General features: G+C 38.0%; 1 protein-coding gene across 1 annotated transcript in view; it reads left to right on the top strand.

Annotated features, from left to right (window-relative positions):
* FBXL7 (F-box and leucine rich repeat protein 7) overlaps positions 1–22,654 on the top strand; it is a 144,173-nt gene that overhangs the window by 18,375 nt on the left and 103,144 nt on the right. The window contains exon 2 of the mRNA XM_026673431.2: positions 21,409–21,498. Coding sequence (XP_026529216.1) covers positions 21,409–21,498 — 90 coding nt within the window. The remainder of the gene's footprint in view (positions 1–21,408; positions 21,499–22,654) is intronic.

Raw genomic sequence — 22,654 nt, forward strand, 5'->3', positions numbered from 1 at the left:
TCGAGAATTACATAGGTTAGCTTTTCAATGTAATAAATAAAATGCATGGGTTATGAGTGAAATACTCCTGTGCAACATGCTAAGGTGCTTTTAACAATATAAATTTGCACTTGACCTTGGAGAGTCTGCATTTAAAATACTTGGCTATTCTAACACTAATGAACATTGGGAAAGGTAAAATGAAAAATCCCACTAATTATTTTAGTCCTCTGCCAAGAAGTATTGGCTCTGAATATTTTAGTTCCTTCTCCTTCTCCAATTCAGCCTATGGCAACACGGAAGAATTCACCAAAAGGTAAAAATTGGCGTGGATTACAGAGTCTCACTTTTTATAAGACAGTCAACTTAAATGGCACAGAGTACCATAATTAAAACAGCATATGCTTTCTGCTGTTGGCTCCCAAGACTATATTTTGTGAGTACAAATTTGCAGGATAGCAGTGATCCACTGAGCCAGAATACCGTATATACTCGAGTATAAGTCGACCGAATATAAGCCGAGGCACCTAATTTTACACAAAAAAACTGGGAAAACTTATTGACTCGAGTATAAGCCGAGGTGGGAAATGCAGCAGCTACTGGTAAATTTCAAAAATAAAAATAATTAATTTGGGAAGCGATCTCACTATCATGAAAGGTTTAATTGATTCACTAACCCAAAAGAAGAAGATGATGATGACAGCGGGAGGCAGGAGTCACTCTCTTCCCCTCCTCGGAGGCCCCCTGAGTCAGGAGTCACTACCGCCGGCGCGGCCCCAGTCCCGCCGCCTCGGAAAGGGAAAGGCAAAGCGCTTTTTGCCTTTCCCTTCCCGGCTGGGGCTGTTGGGAGTCGCTGCCGCCGGAGGCCGCAACTCCACACCATATTTTTTTCAGAGGGAATCTGACTCGAGTATAAGCCGAGGGGGATTTTTCAGCACAAAAATTGGGCTGAAAAACTAGGCTTATACTGAGTATATACAGTAAATGCTGTATTGGGGAGAGATGGGGAAGCATAATCTTGCTCATATTTCTGTCCCTCCTCACACTGTCCAATGTTCATTTCCAAAGCAGCAATAAAGCATTTTGGATGTTGAATCAGCAGTTCCAAGGAATAATTAATTTCCAGGCTACAAGATGTAATGATAATCACTTCTTTGGATACTTTTAAAAGGATGGGACTGGACCTACTCATAGAGAATAGATCTAATGATAGCCACTAATCACGATGGCTATAGAATATTCCGTTTCAAGGAAGCATCATTCCTTTGAAATGAGAGGTCAATTTTCCCCATGTTTATATGGATAGATATAGCCATCCTCCCTGCTCAGGCAACAGCTATCAGCTGGCTTGGAAAAGTATGCAATGTTATAAGGTGAAGTAATTTCCTGTCCCCCCAAATAACAGCTTCATGATATCTTAATGGTTAGAATGTTGACAGATTGAGGGAGGAGAGGAAACCCTGGCCAATGGATGGGAAGTAGATAAGGACTGGACAGGGAGGAGGGTTGGAGACATGTAATGATTTTTAAAATGTGGAAAGAATACCAGCTCTTTGTATTGAGAAGAACTGGTAACTCTAATGTTATTTTTATGAGAAACTTTCTTCAGGTCCTATGATCTTTCTTATCCATTAAGGAAAGCAGTGTCCTGGCTGGAGCAGAATCAGACTTGTGACCTAACCTAACAAGCTTTTTTGTCAACATTCAAGAACATATTTTGAGGAAAGAAGCAGTTCTAAAAAGAAATATCCTTTTTGTTACTTGGGCATGCAAACCAGAGCTAAAAATCCTAGTTTTTCAGAACTGCATTATTTTTCATTGTCATGAATGACTAACTTCCTTTTCTTTCCTTATCCGGAAGGACAGATTTTAAAAAAATAAAGTGTAGTGATTTATAAATGGAAAGGTATTATTTCCATTAAAAGTATAAGGCAACTAAATTGTTCATAATTATCTGTCTGTCTATCTATCTATCTATCTATCTATCTATCTATCATTTAAAATTAGAACTCAGGTTGAAGAGTAATCTTCCTTTATATTATTAAAAGTATGGAGTGAAGTTTCTATCATCCAAACTACCTTAGTAAAGTTCCCTGACTGTGAACACTGCATCTTATCTGTTTAATCGCCCAGTTATAGGTAATCCTAGGGATACGACAGGCTACTTAGTGAATGTTTAAGGTTACAAAGGCACCCCAAAACTACATATGACCCTGTTTCACAGTTAGGATGGCTGCAGCAACCCCACGATCATTCACCTTTATAACTGACAATAGGGATGGTGCAGCACCCCTTGCTCTCTCTTTTCCCCTTCCCACCCTGATGGGACCCGCAGTGCTTGGGCCTGTCTCCATGCTTACTGGAAGCAGCCAACATTTTCAGTGGTCCCACAATTCCTTGCAGAAAATGGTGGCTGCTTTCAAAGCTTTCTTCCCTGTTCAGCTGGCCATTGGGTGATTGCAAACCTCTCCTGCCTCCTGCTAGGCTTTGGGAAACCAAGTCCTACATACTAAGGTGAGAAGCTTCCCCAAACCTTTCCCTTGGTTAATCCGTTCTGTCCCCCAGAAAGCCACATTTCTTCAATAAAATTAGAGATTTTGGGCTTAATGGAAAGAGTCTTGGGGGGGAAAACTTTTTCCAACCCCGACAATGGATGAATGATTGATTGCAAAAGTTGGTGGACTTAGCAGAAATGGCTAAGTTGACTGCTTTAATCAAGGGAAAAAAAACCACAAATATTTTTATTTCTACCTAGAAACCGCTTCTGGACTTTGTGCTAGAGTAGAAAAAAAATGAAACTTTGATTTTAGGTTTTACCGATTATATAGATTTGTTGTTGTAGACATGGCTAGTTTAAACTATTACATAAAAGTAAAAAGTTGTGCTTCTTCCCTATTCTACTGCACCAAAGGGAGTCAAAAGTCAATGCCTCCTTCTTTTTCCCTTCCTTTTTCTCTTCCTTATTTGTCCTACTATTTGCTTTTATTCCTTTATTTTATGTTATATTATAAAGCAATAAAATGGTTCAAAAAATTAAGAAAGAAAACAAGAAAAGGTGGGAGGAACAATTTGTTGATATTTCCCCCCCCACACACCCACCAAATAGGTGCTAAAACTAAACTCCCCACCTCTGCGCTCCAATCTCTATTCCCTTTAACAACAGTAATTTGCAGCTAAATTACGGCATGCCTGAAAAGAGGATGTAAGTTAGTTACTTTGACGCCAGGCTGAAACAGTAGAAAGGAAAGATATGAAGCAACCAAAGGAAATCTTTCTGCAGCTTTTTGGATTGAGGAGCTGAAGAAAAAAAAATTCAGCTCAAAAACTTTACAGTAGCTTTTTCCTGTTCATCAGACTCTCTTTAGGATCTAACTAAGCATACCAACATGCCTACCCGTCCCTGTCCTAATGTTCCTTTTTATTTTTATCCATTTCATGTATTAATAATCATGTTTATACTTATATCTGTTATCTAATATATCCTCGACAAATAAAATAAATCAATAAAATAAATAAAATAGTCCTTTGCAAGGACCCAGCTTCTATCCCATTTGCTGCACATGTACTGTAGTTGGCTAAAGGTTTTGAGCTGAGTTTTTTTTCTTCAGAAAGATTTTCTTTGCTTGCTTCCTTCCTTTCTCTTCAGCCTGGAGTCAAGGTAAGGTTTTTGTTTTTTTTTAAAAGAATACAGATTGGAGGGCAGAGGCAGAGGGTTTAATTTTAACAGCTAATGTGGAGGAGTGTGGGGGGGAGATATCAACAATCTGTCCCTCCCAGCTTTTTTCATTTTCTTTATTGAAGAAATCTGGCTTTCTGGAGGACAGGGGTTACAGCAAGGTAAACATTTTGGGAAGCTGGTGCTGAAGCTGCCGCCTTATCATGCAGGTCTGGTTTCCCAAAACCTAGCAAGAACTAAAAATTAGAGATATTTTCTTAGATGGGAGATAAATAAGTGTACTTTTTCATGAAGAATATAAATATTTTTCAAGCCTTTTGATCAAGTGTTCAGTTCATATGTTGCCTCCCCACTTAACTATATTTTTTTAACTCGGAGGTTTTTTATTTCTTCTTTCGTTCCTTCCATTTAATTCTATCCTTACAAATCTGCTTTTTAATTACTTTATTTATGCCCCTCTGTAGCCTGCTGTTGACAGAAAATGAAAGTGAAAGTGGCATATTAAAAATTGATTGCAAAATGACTGCTAACATTCTGTAAAAAGCTTAATTTTTGTCTGCCTTGGCCAATGAAACATAAACCTTATTTGGAAGTGATTTTTGATGTGTTGTTTTGAAGAGATAAAAGTGTGTTTTGCCTGCAAGCTGAGCACAGTTGAATGCTTTAACTTCATCCCTGTGGGTGTGGGTGGGTTTATATGTGTACATAAGCCAAGTAACCTTACTGTAAGTGTCAAATGGTGTTCAGTTCTTAATGTTTTATAACCTAATTAAGTGCCTGGCTGAGCCTTTTTCCTCCAAAACTTTGTACATACATTGTTTAATGGGCCTTCCTGCTGGCAGGACTGTACACTTTGTGTAAATAATATTGGCCTTATCTCAGAGGATGGGAATTCTCTATCATCATAGCCTCCATATATATCATCTCTATCATCATAGCCTCCATATATAAAAAAGTAGATAAGGCAGATCCCATAAATTATAGGTCCAAAAGCCTTATCAATATACTAGTGGCCAAGATCTGTGTGAAACATTCCTTGAATAGGATTGAGGACTAGGTGGTGGTGAAGAATCTTAGTTAAACAAAAGGACTGTGAATCCCACTCCCACTTGAAAAGAAGACCAGTAAGGGCTCAGCAAGTTCCAGAACGCTTGATGGCAATTCCATCTCCAAGCAATGCAGTCATAACATACAATGTCACATGGCTATGCTGACTTTTGACAGCAGTTGCAGCTGTCTAAGTCATCTTGCTTAAGTGAATCCTGCATGGTCACAGGATCCCATGGTGATGGGAATCTGCATTTGCAATCTCCTGCTGGCTTCTCCATTGACTTTGCTTGTTGGAAGCCAGAGGTGAAGGTTGCAGTTGGTGATCATGTGACCACGAGATCTTGTGACTGTCATAATCATCAGCCATTGCCAAGAGCCTGAATCATGATCACATGACCATGAAGATGTTATGATAGCCCTAACTATGAGGAGTGGTGGTAAGTCCCCCTCATTCAGTGGCATTTTGAATGGTTAAGTGTGGACTACTACTTAAACTATTAAGTTAGAATTATCCAGTATCATGGTCCCTTACAAGGAAAAAATAGCCCCCTGTACAGTGCAGAATTGTGAGAATCTAGCAAAGGCCTCTACTTGAAGAGGTTTTTTAAAGAGGAGATTTGTTAAGAATACATCAATCCCCATGGTAAGAACTGTGTGAGATCTTTATTCCCCACTAAATTGGTCAATAATTAAAGTATTTAACTATTGAGGGAAGGTTCTCCTTATGGGCCCTGATAGACTACACAAAATGTGCCTAGCATAATCAATAACTCGATACTATTAACCAATCTGTTAATATTATTTTGCAGCTCAAATTGTCAACCCAACATTTACTTTCAGCCAGACACTAGATCAAGGATAATAGAAAAATACCCAACAAACGTTTTGACAGTGTCTTACAACAATACTTGTCAGAGCAAGATACTACCTTGCTGGGCTCCAAAGTAAAATACAGGCAATTCCATTTCATACTATACTATGAGATAAAGTATACATGTGGAGGTCCAGATGTAGCAGTCAGTGTATGTCTTACTTGAGTGGCAGTTATATGCCCCAGCAAGGCTCAGTATTTAGAAACTTTATTGACAGAACAGCCCACTGTGACTTCAACAGCAGATTGTGTTCTACTTCCTTCAGGGCACTAATAATTATGCAGCTAGCAGAACTGTCACATTGTTAGTCAGAAATGTTCAGTGGGGAGCCCATTACATGGAAGAGATTGGGGTCCCATGCAAAGGTGATCGTCCTTTATTTCAGAGCTTATAACGATTTTCTCCTATTTTTAGTTAACACCATATTAGGTCTTGATACACTTAATCTTCTAAACTCATAAATACATTATCTAACCAATTAAACCAACTTGTCATTTCTTATTAACACTGATTTCCTATGTTCTTGTTGCTTCAGATTTTTTATTAATAAATCTGAACATGTGCAGATGGAAGCAACATTAACTGGCAAGCCAACCCCGGTGGGATTTATTCTGTTACACTCGCCTAACCACCAGCAGCTGTGTACTTTTGGATGACGGCTAATTTTTCCAGTTTGCAGTTTGCCATTGCCAAATAATAGGATTCAAATGGAATTCATTCCCACTGACCAACCCATGCTTACACTCTGATCATCTCCATGCCTTTTGCAATATGGTAAGACGAAAGCCAACATTTTACAGATGGTACCAATCTTTTCACAGCTTTCAACTCCTAGGATTTTCTGAAGAAGGAGCGGGAGGAAAAACACTGAGAGAAGGAGCATGGACGATTTAAGGGATTTAGAAAGTGAAGTTTATTTTGAGGTAGAAAAAAGTTATTAGTCTGGAACTGAGGAAAGATTCCCCTTAAGTTCGCTTAGGGGAAATTTCATTCCAGAATTCTAATCATCTTCCCAAAATGTGTAATTTTATCTTAGTTCACCATGTTGTGTTTCTAGGTTTTAGGGTGACCTATCTGGCCTGATGCACCATGTCTTGATCATGTTTAATGGCTACATAATCTTGGTTTTAAGAAATGATTTACTGCCTTAATGACCTTACATTCTTTTGTGCTGATTCTGCTATATGTCAGTTGGCAAGCTTATTTAGGCAGATTGGGGGGTTACCTATCAAGCCTCTGCTGTCAAGCAGCCTGTGCTTTTCAATAGTTCAGTTTTCAATTGCTATTAAAATTTTAGTCTAATCATAAACACATGATTAACTACTTGCCTTTTTCTCCTAAAAAAGGAGAACTCTCTGTGCTTACATGTATCCATTTGCTTACCTTTTGCATTTAATATCTTATAGTTCATACTGGTTTCTCTATTTATACTCATCCTATTGTCTAAGGTTTGGGTTTTTTTTCTTTGATCAAAGAACATGCTGCCCTTTGTGTATTTTGACTGACTCATGCATGCATATATGTTTTTATAAATAAAATCTGGTCTCATCACTTTGTGGACCAATTCATTCATACCTCTCAAATCATAATTTAGCATTGCACACATGAGTCAGAAAGTGTCCAAATGAAGCTATGAATCAGCATTTTCTCCTTCCCCTTACTTCATCATGAAGCAATTAACTCAGATTCCATTTCAATTCTACAACAATCTAGCATGTTGTTGTTACATAGGAACCAGGAGTTTTGGTACAAAAGGAACTCCAATTTGCTAAAGAAATAACAAAATATTCCCATAATTTAAAGCTGATTTGTTTATAAATTGACCTACATTTATTTTAATGCGCAGCTCCTAATTTGTGTATAACGTTGAAAATGGAAACTGTAACATGTGATTAATGTTTTATTTTCCAAGCTATGCAGACAAGTCCTGCCTTTTAATCACAGTGCTTAGAGATTGTGGTGCATGAATGGGGCACAACAGGCTTCAGCTGAACTCAAGCAAGGCTGAGTGACTTTGGGTGTTTGGACTTTCCATTGCTGGGGATCTTCCATTTTCAGTCCTGAATGCGATGGCATTGTCTATATCAAAGGTCTCCAAACTTGGCAGCTTTAAGACTTGTGGACTTCAACTCCCAGAATTCTCCAGCCAGCTATGCAGTGATTGCAATGATGTCTGGGAGTTGAAGTCCACAAGTCTTAAAGTTGCCAAGTTTGGGGACCCAGGTCTATATAGTGCACAATCTGGTCCTCCTGAAGAGCTTCATGGCTCCTCCTGGAAGAGCAGGTGGCAATTGTGATCCAGAGAGCTTTTACACATCTTTGGGTTGTATTGTAGTTATTCCCTTATTGGACCAGCAGGTGCTGCTAGTTCTATACTGGACCCCCAATGTTTGAAGGGTCCCATTCCTGGTTGGGTTAACAACTATCCATTATGACCTCTTCCTCTCCTGTTATGCATTTTAATTTTTATATTTGTGGTGGGATTGTTTTTCATTTATTTTAAGATTGTTTGATGCCCAGAATTACTTGTTGAGAAGGGCAGGCAAACAAATTGAATAGATAGATAGATAAGATAGATAGATAGATAGATAGATAGATAGATAGATAGATAGATAGATAGATAGACAGACAGCCATACTTTAATATTTTCTGTGAATAAGCACTTGTGAAGCCAAAATGGAGATGAAAGAATGTTCAATTCTGTTCCATTGGGAATAAAAAAAACCCTTGTAACATTATAAGGTAGGCTTATATTACAGCCACCACAGAAATTTGAGCAATCAAAAATTTCCTATGCTTATTTTAGCAAACATAAATAAGTACATAGTATAAAATGAGTATGTCATAGGTTTGCAGCTGAGCATATCAAACTGTCAAATTAGATCCAGACTAAATAAATTGAATTATTCCCACTGATTGTAATGGGTGTTAATATCCTGGCTAAGAGAGCCAGTTGGGGTTGTGGTTAGAGGCATTGGGCTAGAAACCAGGAAACTGTGAGTTCTAGTCCTGCATGAAAGCCAGCTGGGTGACTTTGAGCCAGTTGCTTTCCCTCAGCCCTAGGAAGGAAGCAAGGGCAAACCACTTCAACTATTTCTGAAAATGTTGCCAAGAAAACTGCAGGGACTAGTCAAGGCAATCACCAGGAGCCAAGACTGACTCAAAGGCTCCACATGTCCTGGCTAAACTCAGTCCAAACCTTTTAGGGTTTTTGCCATCTCTCTTACATCTGTTCCTTCCTCTCCTTGTTCGCTTATTTAAACCAGCTTCCTGCCAGTGAAAGGAATAATTTAGCTGCTCCAGGTTAAAAATTGATGAAAAGATAAAATCTTCAAGCTTCAAGTGGGTTTGTTTGCTAGGAGTTCTGATGTTGGAAAGAATTGACACCGAAGGCTTCCACAAAAACCAGGAAGGTTTTTTGCAGATTGATATTACTCTAGCATGATGGATGGAGCCTCAGGAACTCTATGACTACAGCTTTAACCAAATTGCCTACCACTATTTGTAAGGTATTAAATTGTCAACTAAATGTATCAAAAGACTTGCATCTGAAGTGCTCCACAGCTGCTCTTGCAGAGCCATTTGTAATCTGCCAGTGGGATATCACAAGCTGCCAAGCCTGCAGTTCTTTTCCTACCACGTCTCCTACCACATTGGGAAGAAAGTGCTTTCTTCTGTATGGTATCAAGCCTCTACACTATGACCAGAGTCTCCATTAGGCCCTGTGCTTCCCAGCATACTATTTACAAACTGCAGGAAAGGAAGTGCCTACGAAGATCAATGGCTTTGTTTACTTTCTGTTCCAAAGGCTGGTATGATAGTAAATTTTATAAAATTTGCTAATGTAATTTGTTGTATAGTACAGTGTTTTCCCAAAAATAAGCCCCACCATGTTTTTTTGTGTGTGAGCCCAATATAAGTCCTATCCCCAAATAAGCCCTACTTAAGTCTGGTTGCTTGCAGGACTATAGCAGCAAGGTGGGGGGTGGAGCTGTCTCACGTGCCCCTCACCAGCTTACCTCTGTGTCCCCACAGCCAGGCCATCCATGCCCTGACACTTGCCTTGCCTCTTGGTTGTGGCTCCACCATCCCCTTCAAGCAGGACCTTGCATGGCCACTGGTCACTTCTGCTTGATCACATGGCTGCAACAGAGCAGGAAGCTGAGTGACATGATGGTGCCACAGCTATGAGGTGAAGGTGTTGGGGCATGGATGGCCTGTTCTTCCCCCTTTTGGCAGGCCCTGCCGACGAAAAGGGCTCCTGGGGCAGGTTGAGCCAAGCGTGCTGGCGTGCGGCTTGGGCTGTGGGGTGTCACTCCCGGGCCCCATGCCTCATCTCACAGCTGCGGCACCAACACATCACTTATCCTCCTGCTCTGTTGCAGCTGCACGAGCAAGCAGAAGAAGTGGGCTGGCGGACACACAAGGTCCTGCTGGACAGGGCTGGTGGAGCCACCACTGCGAGGTGAGGCAGGTGTCAGGCGTGGGTGCCTTCAGTGCAGGGTCTCTAAGGTAAGCCAGTGCGGGGTGCATGAGGCAGCTCCACCCCTCCTGCCTCATGGCGGCAGCACTGGCGAGCTGCTTGGCCTCTTGCCCTGCCACCAGCAAGTAGAAGAAGTGGTCCTCCCATGTACTTCTTAAAGTACAAGGGGAAAAATGACATGCACGAGCACCCCTCAAAATAAGTCCTAGTGTTTATTTTGGAGTCCAAAAGAAAATAGACCGGGTCTTATTTTGGGGGAAACACAGATGTTGAGTCAGTGACTTGTACAAGTCTTCACATTATGTATCTGCTTATTGAGTGATCACCAATGCATCTCTGAACTCCTCCTAGTTCTCTGCTATATTACTGAGGAGCTGTTACGATGTTGATAGATCATTAAGTGCCCACTGAACAAGGTGACCAAATAGTAACATTACACAGTAGATTATGTTTACCACAAAAGGATGCTAAGATTGGTGTATCAATATGCATGATGCTGTTGCACTTGTGGTACATAACATGTAGCTTTTAAAAATGGGTCTTCTAAGGATATCTATCTATTAAAATGTGGACAAGTGTATCAGGTAAGACTTCGGCTGCTATTACATTTTAATTTGTCTACATTGTGTATTTTTTTTAAAAAGGACTTTATAAAACAATGCACCTCTTTGCTGTGGAAATTGATAGTGATTGCTAGGAGGAATAAAGTGCAGGTTTTTACCTTGCATCCATACAAGAAGCTGTGACATAACTTTGTTGGGATTTTTTGTGGTGGGGTAGTTATGCAGAATTACGAATAAAGTGAAGCTGTAAATGCTGATTATTGGAAACATCAACTGAATCCCATCTTGGCTTCAGAGAACTTATCAGAGAACTTATGTATTGATATGTTTCCAAGCTTATAGTTGCAAGAGCAAGATTTCATACAAAAATGGAGATTATCATAATTTTTGAGTTTTGTGGTTGTGAGAAGTTGCTAGATACAACGTGGTTTGAATTCAATTTGTGATTACTCACACTCAGGTAATAAGAGTCCCACAAATCAGAACCAGATAAATGTTTTTAGAAGTGTAGAGAAATTACCAAGACAAGAGGAGTAACTAGCCATTTCTTTCTGTTTCTTATTGGATCGGATTTCCAGAGGGAGTTTATTCAACCCCTTATGACCTTGGATTGGAAATCTCCTATTAGCCAGCCTCTTTTAGGAGTTAATTCCAGTTTCCAGTTAGTAGACATAGGATGACCAGTCATTGCAGAGATTACAGTTGATATGAAGGACTCATGTGGTATGGTTGGTTCTCTTTTAGGTTTTCACGGAGTTGAAAAGTTGCATGTCAGTAACTTTTTATATACAGGTAGTCCTTGACTTACAACAGTTCATTTAGTGACCATTCAAAGTTACAACAGCACTGAAGAAAAATGGCTTATGAAAGTTTTTCACACTTATGACCTCTGCAGCATCTCCATGGTGACATGATAAAAATTCAGATGCTGAGCAACTGGTTCATATTTGTGATGGTTGCAGTGTCCTGGGGTCAGGGGATGAGCTCTTGCATGGGAGCAGCTTTTTTGATAAGCAAACTCAGCGGGGAAGCCAGATTCACGTAACAGCCATATTACTAACTTAACAACTGCAATGAATCACTTAACAATGGTGGTAAGAAAAGTTGTAAAATGGAGCAAACTCACTTAACAGATGTTTCACTTGGCAACATAAATTTTGGGCTCAATTGAGGTCGTAACTCGAGGACTGCCTATATATAGTTTTGGGATAAAGTTCTATTGCACAATCAGCAATATGGTCTACACAGAGCAGGAAAGAGACTTTTGGAAGAAGGTTTTCTGGGACTGGGTGATTGAGCTCTCTCAGGCATGATATTCTTCCGATTAAAATCGAATTCCGATTTTGGGAATCACCCCTCCTTTCCCCCCACCCCTTCTTCTCCTCCTTCCCCTCCCTCAGAGGCCCCGAGTCAGGAGTTGCTGGCGCGGCTCCGCGCTCCAGTCCGCGTTGCCTCAGGAAGGGAAGGCAAAAAGGAAGAGCCGCGGCGGTGCTTTGCAACGGCAGCAGTGGCTCCTGGTTTTGCCTTTCCCTTCCCGAGGCAACGCGGGACTGGAGCCGCGTGGAGCTGCGCCGGCGGTAGCAACTCCTGACAGCCCCAGCCGGATACCTGAGCGGAGCCCGGGCGGTGCGAGCGGAGGCCGCTGAGCGGCAGGAAAAGGGAGCTGGGCCAGCCACAGACCAGCCTCGGTGCAACACGCCGCCGCCCGGCCCTGGTGAGGGAAGGCAGCGGGCGCTCCCCGGGCGCGCGGCGGGGGGTCTCTTTTGGCCGGCCCGATTTTTTTTTCAGAGCGGAATATCATGCCTGTCTCTGCATTCCACTCATCTTTCTTTCCCAAATAGTTAGCTGGTGTTGGAAGTTTAATAAGAAGAAGTAGGAAAAGAAAAACAAGGCATCTTTTTTTAACCTAAAGCACTTTTGTACAAAAAATCTAGACCAGTTCAAAGTTAGGAGGGCCATTCTTTCACAGCTAAGTAGATTTATTCAGTTGCTTTACAGTTCCAATGATAATAAAAGTCTTTCTTTTTGTTCTGGTGAAGCTGCAGAATTTACCAATTTCCCTGCTGTAGAAACCTCCTTTCTCATCCCTTCTGCCTCCTGAATTTAGCCATCCTCGCAGATCCTTTAAGGCAGGGGTGTAACCCCTAGTGCCCCCTAGCTCCCCTACTGTATATATTGGCAGAAGAGACTCTCTTAGCACAAATTAGGCAAAATCAAGAGATTAGAGGACTAAAAATTAAAAAAGAGGAATATAAACTCCAGGCATTCGCCAATGATATGGCATTTATATTAGAAGAACCCTTAGAAATGAGCCCTATACTACTAAGAGAAATAGAAGAATATGGAAAGGTGGCAGGGTTAAAAATTAACAAAGAAAAAACAAAAATGTTAACAAAAAACTGTACAAAGGTGCAGAAGGAAGAACTAGCAAATAAATTAGGTATGCAGGTGGTAAATAAAGCAAAATACTTAAGGATCTGATTGACTGCTAGATGTTTGTCGATTAAAAAAGATAACTATGATAAGTTAATAACGCAAATAGTTAAAGATTTAGATAATTGGCCCAAATTGCAGTTATTGCTATTGGGACGTATTTCGACAGTAAAAATGAATATTTTGCCAAAACTGTTGTTCCTGTTTCAGACAGTGCCAGTCAAGTTGGAAAAGAACTTTTTTGTAGAATTAAACAAATGGATATCTAAATTTATATGGCAGAGGAAAAAAACCCAGAGAGAAATATAAATTATTACAGGATGCCAAGCAAAAAGGAGGAGTTGGCCTTCCAGATTTTGAATTATATTATGATGCTGCTATAGTAAACTGGCTTAAGGATTGGGTTAAATTAGAAAATAGAAGGTTATTAGTATTAGAAGGTTTTGATCTCCAACTTGGCTGGCATACCTTCATGTGGGATGGAAAATCTAAACAACATTCATATTTCCAAAGGCACCATGTAAGAAATGTGTTGTTCAATATCTGGGGAAAGATTAAAAAAAAACACTACCCAAAGGTTCCATTGTGGCTATCTACTTGGAAGCAGTCACATATCCAAATCTATTGGATTATGAAAATATTGTCAGGTATAAAGATTTACTATATGATACTGGAGAGCTTAAAAATAGGAACCAAATATAAATTCAAGGAAAGGAGATAGCATGGTGGCCCTTTGCACAAATACAAACCCATTATAAAAAAGATAGAGAACCATTTGGCTTTAATATGATCCCACAAGAATTAGATAAAATATGGCTAGGAGAGGAAAAGAAAACAATTATTAGTAAAACATATATATATCTTTTAGATTACAAATTAAAAGAAGAAATAGTCACAGAATCTATGATAATTTGGGCTAAAAACGTGGGTCATAGTATTGAATTAGAAGTGGGAACACATCTGGCAAACAAATTACAAATTAACCATGTCAGTCTCATATAAAGAAAATTTATATAAAATGGTTCATTGTTGGCACTTACCTCCCACGAGACTGGCTAAGATGTTCCCCAACCTACCACCCAACTGTTGGAAATGTAACTACGCACAAGGAACATATTTTCACATGTGGTGAACTTGCCCATGTGCTCAGAAGTTTTGGAGAAATATTAGAAATTGGATTTTAAATATAACAAAACAAAATTTAAAACTTGAACCTGAAACCTTTCTGCTAAATATGATAGATTTAAACATGGAGAAAAAATATCAATATTTAATTTTGCACATCATAACTGCAGCCAGAATAACCTATGCACAAAACTGGAAACTGTCTTTCATTCCTTCAGAGGATATGGTAATTAAAAAAATACATGAATGTGCTGAGATGGATAGCCTAACCAAATTGTTAAAAAATAAACAAGATAGTGACTATTATGAAATATGGACCATTTGGTATGATTGGTTAAAAAAAAAGGTAATATTTGATATTTGGATAAGTTATGGAAATGACAGAAGATGTGCATTTAATTATAAACTATATAGAGAAATTAAAACATTAAAAGAATGAAGGAGTTATTGTAACAAGGCAGATCATGTCAATGATAAAGATAAAGAAAAAAAAATTAACCATTGCTCAATATACGCTGTAAAATATGTGTGTGTGTGTGTGTGTGTATATATATATATATATATATATATATATATATATATGTTTCGGTCATGTATGGTGTGGCTGTTGGTATTTTCACGTCATCTTTAAAAGAACAACTACAATGTGGTGTGAACACCATAATATATATATATATATATATATATATATATATATATATATATATATATATATATATATATATATATATATATATATATATATATATATATATATATATATATATTGATTTGTCTTTTAAATGTATGTCAAATGCTTTTTGTCTAGGAAAAAAAAGGCAGGGGTGTCAAACTTGTATCGTCACAGCATCATCATGTGACGTGTCACAACTTTTTTCCCCTTTGCTAAACTGGGCATGGGCATGGCCAACATGTGATATATACGACCTGTGGGCTGCCAGTTTAACACCCCTTTAATGGGAATGCTTAGCAAAATGAGTCCACTGTTTCCCCCTTCCTTTTGGCAGGGAATAAAAAGCTGTACAATGTCCCCAACCTGCTTCACAAATGGAAACAATGCAGTGCAGTATGGAAGGAGGTATCCATAGAAAAAGTTCCAGAAATATTCAGAATTCACACAACATATTCCAGTCCTCCCAGAACTCAATTTTGAGGGCTATAAGGGCATGGTTTCTAAGCCCAACCCTAATTGGCAAATAAAGAAATGAGCTTCAAACTTCCTCTTTTGGCTGGAATCATTGCATGATTTTATTATAAGAAATCTGAAGAACTCTACTGTTGTGTTCTTTCTTGTTCAAGCCTGCGTTCCTTCCTTCCTTCCTTTTATTATCATTTTTATATTAACAGTACTATTTCAGTTCCAGATTTGGCTGTAAGCTGATCCTTGTGTGTCCAATCACACTTGCCCAATCTATTCTATTCTATTCTATTCTATTCTATTCTATTCTATTCTATTCTATTCTATTCTATTCTATTCAGATTTTGACTCTTTTATCATAATTTGACCATTGTGGATCTTTAATACATTTAATGTATCAGCTCAATATGACTCCTTATACCTGTACCTAAGAACAAAATCTTCTAGAGCAGGTGGAATAAGCATATATTGTGAGCTTTTTCTGTGCTAACATTATCTGTCTCAGAAATTTAGAAAGTGCTGGCAGGGTTGAATCCTAATTTGAAATTCTTATTATGACCCAAGATTTCTGATAAGAATAGACAGAAGCTGCAATGTTGCAGTGGTTCTCATGCAGTTTGACATTGAATTAAGAAAATTTATGATGCATGAGGATTTAAGCTATCATAGTCTTGCGTTGTTTTTATAGTGGAGAAAATAACTTCCTGTGTGGTCTCTCCCTGCCCTCTAGCCATAATATATGCCTGTATCTATCTCTATAGCTCTCTATGTAAACATAAAACTGAACATATATGCATGCGCATGGATAAAATACCTAAATATTTGTGCCTGTGAAGTTGATTTCATGATGAATGCTTATTTCCCTCAGTTGCTTGAATGAATTATGTAACAAGAAGGAAAAAATAAATAAATACTTTCTTTTAATATCTAAAATTATGAGTCAATTTTCTGGGGCAAGGGGTAGAGATAATTCTTTTAATTTATGCTTTAAACATTGGTACCTACTGATTTATTATAATTTGAAAATATGCTTCCTCAGATGCCTGACCCACAAAATATTTACCTGTATGCTGTACCAACATATACTGTACCTCAAGTATATTAATTAGATAAGATTCATGGCTTGAAAAAATAAGTAATTAGTTTTCTTCCAGTGTACAGGAGCTTCCATATGTGATCATCTAGAATTAATTAATTTCATGATTTGCAATCAAAAAAAAATGTGGGATACCTGATCTACAGTAGTTTCCTATTTATAGCTGCAATTGACAAGTACTGTTGCATCTACCTCTATTCAACTAAAATGCTGTTTCTGTTTACTCTACTTATACCACCTTCTATGTTTAGGAAAATTAGAGAACCAATAGAATATTTTGTTTCACACAAAATTGGGAATAATACCACAAATCATATTTAAGCTCATATTTGAATGCTCCCTTTTTTTTTTGGAAACAGGACTACAAGACTTATCAAATCCTTTGCATTAGAAAAGAAGGCCAGTGTCTAACTTTAAAGAGAGCCCTTCTTCTTATATATGCCAGTTGATGGTTCAATTCCAAAGAATATGAAGAAGGTTTGTTTTAGAACTTTAGGACTGAAATGCTGATCCATATTACAAAGTTCTATCTGATAGATCTAGGAAGCATCTTATCTTTATTCCAAAGCAGTGCTTTGAATGATGTATACATTTACATATCCATCCTCTATTGCATATATGTATTGCTATCCTTTTCAGTTTCCATACTGCCTTTTAGTTGATCCACATTCCCAGTGGTGTTTATGAAATATATGGACCTGCTAGCTGCTCAGCTCCAAGTGTTAATTCTTGATGTCTTACCATAGATTGTCAATGATCTCCTGGTTGCCTGTTAGTTGCTTAATTACATTCTAATTACTCTTTAAAAATGTTTGCTGCTTTGACTTTTGTGTCAGTCTGCAATATATTTTTTTTCTATTCATCTCATTGCTCATTATCAAGACATCAAAGCAAGCTTGGTTTGCCACTGCTTAAAGTAGGTGAAATAATATATGCTATCATCTAAAGCAGAAATGTATCCCGGGTGGCAGCTCATCTATCATAAGTTGAGGTGAGAGTTGTGTGATCCATGTTTTCTTTTACCACCAGCCAAAGATCCATTAGTTTAAGCTTGATGCAAACAACTGAATTACATTGAATTAACACTGAAATAGAATAAACCTGAAAAAACAAGACCAGTTCATCATGAGAACCAGACAAGACCCAGACTGAATTATTTCCTTCATTCAAAAGTCAACTTCTGTTTATTCTTACCTTCATCCAACTCAACAGAAGAGCTTAGGGCAAGCAGAAAGGTAATTGTTGCATCTACAGTTAAGTAATTGAAAAGCAAACATTCTTCCTGTTTTAAAAATATTGAGATTTAGTTCTGCACACTAATTAAAAGAGTCTTCTTCTTCTTCTTTTTTTTTTTTTACAAATAAAGCCAAAATCTAAAATTGCTTAACTGTTCCAGCAGGCTTACAAGCTGCACTACTGTGATTGTGTTTAGTGATGGTGCTTAACATATAGGAATATGTGAGCTTCCAACATAAAAAATGTCATTGTAAAGAAACCTAACATCTGCCAAAACGCTATATTTTCCTTTACAGAGAACCCTTCAGAGCATATATTTCTAAGTCTTGTGCAGAATAAATCTTGGTCTGCAGTGCAGAAGGAAAATCATCTTCCTTTCTCACTCTTTTTTTTTTAGTTTCTTCTAAGTAGGTGTAAATTAGGCATCAGGGATCTATCTGAGACTGGCACCAGACAGTTCTTCCTTGTCTTGACTTCAGAGAATATTTCCATCTGTTTTCAGGTGTTCTCATAGAGTAAGGGTGGGATGTTTTTGCTTAGTATAGTTTACAGTATTTTTTCAGCAGAGGGTTTCATGAGAACCATATGCTGGGCAGCATATAAAATGGTATCCTAGCATTATGTTATACAGTAAAGGTTATGTACATTTTCCCTTGTGCATAATGGTACTTCTGCTGGTGATGATGATGTCTAAAACTGTATACTTAATGTAAGGAATGAAGTTGGCAGGGCAGGAACCAGCAGTCTCAGAAAACAAAAAACCAAATTATATTAATAAAGAGCAGATGTCTTCATGTCTTTGCATGAAGAGAAGAGCTAAGCATCTTAGATGTTCAGAAAGCAGGAAGATAAAAATGAAATTCAAAACCTGCAACACATAGTAGACTAAAAAAAAAAAACTTTTCTGTACACTGAAGTCTGCTTAATTCTTGTCTATAATATAAATAAATAAATAAATGAGAAATTTCTGATAAATAAACAGTCTCCTGAATGAGTCTCAACTGCTCTGTAGGTCAAATGCTTGGATCAAAGGAAATAGGAAATCCTCGTTGTTTTGATAAACAAAAAGTTTTAATTCCTTCATCTGCAAGGACACCACGAAAACAGTCAAGCAAATAAAATTAAAGTCAGCTCTAAACTGAGTTCAATGGAACCCTGTATTTATGGTAATTTCCCCCTTATTACCCACCATTATCCATTATTACCCCTTATTACCTAATCACATTCATGGTTAATTCCTGTAGCCTAATTACTCCACCATTAGCCACATTAACATTGCCGTAATAAAAAGGCTCTGTCAATACACCCTGCGTATTTATTGTTCAGCATCATTGCTGGTGAATTTGAATCACCCTCCTTCTCGATCAAGCCATCACTGGAATTCCGTTGGACTTTTGTGTTGCGTGGTCGTGACAGAGAGGTTAGGTGTCTGGAGAGTCAAGATTTACAACTAGGCCTGATATAAAGACTGATCTTATTATGTTACCTTACATCTTAGTTTTATGCTACTTATGTCACTTTGATTTGGATTAGGAACAAGAGGAAATAGGATGACATGTTCCCAAGGGATCTGGAATATACAGTAGCTGGCGTCAGAAGCAACTTCAAGGGAAACAAATTATGATGTGTAATAACACCATCATGCAAATGATATGATTTGTGTGTTTGCATCAGACATTGTATCATTACATATACATATCATTTGTGCAATGACATCATTGTAAAGACATTGCCACGGCTTGTAACAGACATTGGTGAATAGCATTAATCTGCTTTCTGAATTTCTTACAAAATGTATTGGCCCACAGAATTTCTTACACTTATCAATGCACTGTCCTCTCCTGTGGAAAATTATCCTCCCACCCACCATCTCCCAAGATCTAAATGGCCTTAACCTTGTTGGCCTTTTGTAAGGTGATCAAGACTTGGATATTCCCACAGGCATAGGGCCAGGAGGTTAAGCAAGCCCCGTTGCCTGGTTACAATCTCAACCATTTGAAGTGGAACTCTAGGCATGTACTCTCTCTCTCTCTCTCTCTCTCTCTCTCTTCTCTCTCTCTCTCTCTCTCTCTCTCTCTCTCCCTCCTCTCCCTCCCTCCCTCCCTCCCTCCAAGGTCCCTTCCAGCTATGTTATTGGGGAGATGAATGGCTATGTAAATTGCTTCAATAAATGCAAGGTGGGGGTTGAGCAGTCAGTTCTCCCAATAGGAACCAATCTCTCTCTCTCTTTACCTCTCCCCCCAAATACAGCCTTCTGACTTGGATAATGAAAATACTTTTTTTTGTTTCTAAAGTAAGCTGTGAATGCAGAAATACATTATCTTCCTCTCTTCTAGTATTTAAAAAGATGCTGTGCTTTTTGTCTTTTTAGAAGGCTTTTGGTGCCTAGGTTATTTGGAAGAGAGCATTATATATTGTGTTGTTGTCTATTGTGTTCTTTCAAGTGGTAATTGACACAGTCAGAATGCCACTTTCAGGTCATTTTCTATTGTTTCTATTGTTGTACCCCACCCAAGGTCTTGGGATTGGGTGGTACAGAAATGTTTGAAATAAATCAAATTCATAAATGATAAACTTCACTATGAAGTCATTGTTGGGATTTTCATGAGGCCCCATTGATTACCTAGCTGGCTGAAGGGAGGAAGTGAACCTCATCAGACAGCTGTGAGATAGGCCTTACGTCTCCAGCTTCCCTGAAGAATCGGTCTTTTACAATGATTTGTTCTGACATCCTGATGCTGCAAGTGGTCTGTTCTCTCTGTATGAAATTCTTGTCTGGTTTGCAAAAACCCTTCAACATATTGTCATAAAAAATGCAGATTTATTTTTTTTTATAAAAAAAAGACAAATGTTGTATATACGACTTAGATAAAAGACTTGCAATCTCTTCTTCTGGAATCTGTATCAGATGTTACTGAAATGTATGGTCTTAAAGCACCTATCCTACATAAAACCATTTTTTTTTTCAAATTTGAAATAAGATTTAAAAAAAACATAGTTCTTAATTTTTCCCCTACCCTTCTTGTCCATATTGCACAGTGCTGTTTAGGGTGGCAACGTTTTTTGGAGGGAGAGCAAAACTCTATTTTTTGGCAGACATTTTTATGTTCTGCTTTTTTTAAAACAGAGGATTTTATTATAACACCCATTCTGTGAACTTCCTTTCCCATCAAGTTAGCTTCCTTCAGCTTAAAATAAGAAAAGACAATGAAAACTTTAACTCACTATGATGTTTTAGAACTAATAAATGAATTATTTTCATCTGAATGCTTGTGATCTCATTCTTTTAAAATCTTGAATTTCATATGTTGAAATGTTGTATTGTACCATAAACTGGGTTTGAAATTCCACAGCAAATCAGTTTGTCTCAGAGGTGGCTGAGGTTGTGGAAAATGTAGTGATTACAACAATCCAGAAGAATAAGAAATGGTTAATGGATCTATGAGGAAAATGAAGTGCAGAAGTGGACCATATTTTTATTTGATTTTTGTATTTGATTTTTATATTTGTATATGCTTATATGTTTTTCCTGTTGTGTTTTTTTAATGTTTATTTTATGCATAGAATTTTAATAATGTTTATAAAAACATTTACAGTTCTGTGCTATGGCTCTTAAGAGCCTTTTCCTTCTCTATTTTAGATTTCCAGAATGTGCCTTATGATCTAATTTTGGAAACCAGATATTTGGTGATAATTAAAGCCTTGTTACCTAAAGTATCATAAAGGTTTTTTTTAAAGTTCCAATCTTTCTTTGCAGGTAAAGGCAGCTCAAGCATCTCATCCGACGTGAGTTCAAGTACAGATCACACTCCAACCAAGACTCAAAAGAATGCCGCCACTAGTGAAGGTATGCAAATGAGTGTCCTTTTTCTGTTTGGTCCTGGGACACTTTTAGAACCACTAACAGTTCTCCATTGATCCTTAGAAATCCCTGTCTCTGGCAAAATCAGGCAAGAGCCCAAAAGCAACATCATGCCTTCTCCCAAGTTTAGTTTGTCATAAGTTATATTTTAATATGTTATACTCCTCCAATAGGGGCATTGAAGGAATACTTTCCAAATATAGGTAGTCCTCAGGTTGCAACAGCAATTGGAGCCAGAAATGCTGTCAGTAAGTGACAATTGTAAAGTTCAATGTTATGTGACTGCATTGCTTAGTGATGGTGGTTCCAGTTGCTGTTGTTAAGCTAGGATTGTTCAGTTCACTAAGCAAGGCCCTCATGTGACTTCGACTTCTTCCTGGCTTGTCCATTGACTTTCCTTGTGGAAAGCCAGCAGGAAATGTCAGAAACAGTGATCAGGTGAGCACTGATAGTGTTACACCTAGAACTCTGAGGACCAGCCGTAAGTACCCCTTGTTCAGCACTGCAGCAAATTAGAGCGGTTGCTAACCAAGTGTCTGAAGCCCAAAGACTCTCTTTAATTCTGTATTAGTGTGGTTCAGTTTTCTTGCTACATATTATGTATAATTTAAACAAAAAAAGATTCTTTCAGGATTGCATTTGGAAGAGCTGCCATTTATTGCTAGAAAAAAAGATAAAATAGTGAGGATTCACCCAGACTCAGTGGCACCTAGCTAGCTACATTTCTTTGGATAGAAATGGCATTATTCTGGAAGTTGATCTATAGATAACATTTTCTTGCTTCTTAGAAGTGTATGCCAAGTGAATTAATGTACATAAAACTAGAATAATGGGTTGTTGGAAAACACATGGATGAAGTGCTTTAGAGTTGGGAGGAAATTTGGAAAGCTCTATGCTTAAGTGGAGGAGTAGAGAGTGAGATGGTGAGAAAAAGTCACTTTAAGAAAAGATTTTATTTTTATTTTATTTTATTTATTTTATTTGTCAATTGCTTACAAGATAATAGATATAAGTAAAAACATAGTTATGAATACGTGGATATATATATATATATATATATATATATATATATATATATATATATATATATATATATAAAAGAAACAATAGGAAAGGGACGGTAGGCACGTTGGTGCGCTTA

Source organism: Notechis scutatus, chromosome 3 (assembly GCF_049901735.1).
Source record: "Notechis scutatus isolate UNSWTSFEM ecotype Mainland chromosome 3, rNotScu1.2, whole genome shotgun sequence".
Lineage (NCBI taxonomy): Eukaryota > Metazoa > Chordata > Lepidosauria > Squamata > Elapidae > Notechis > Notechis scutatus.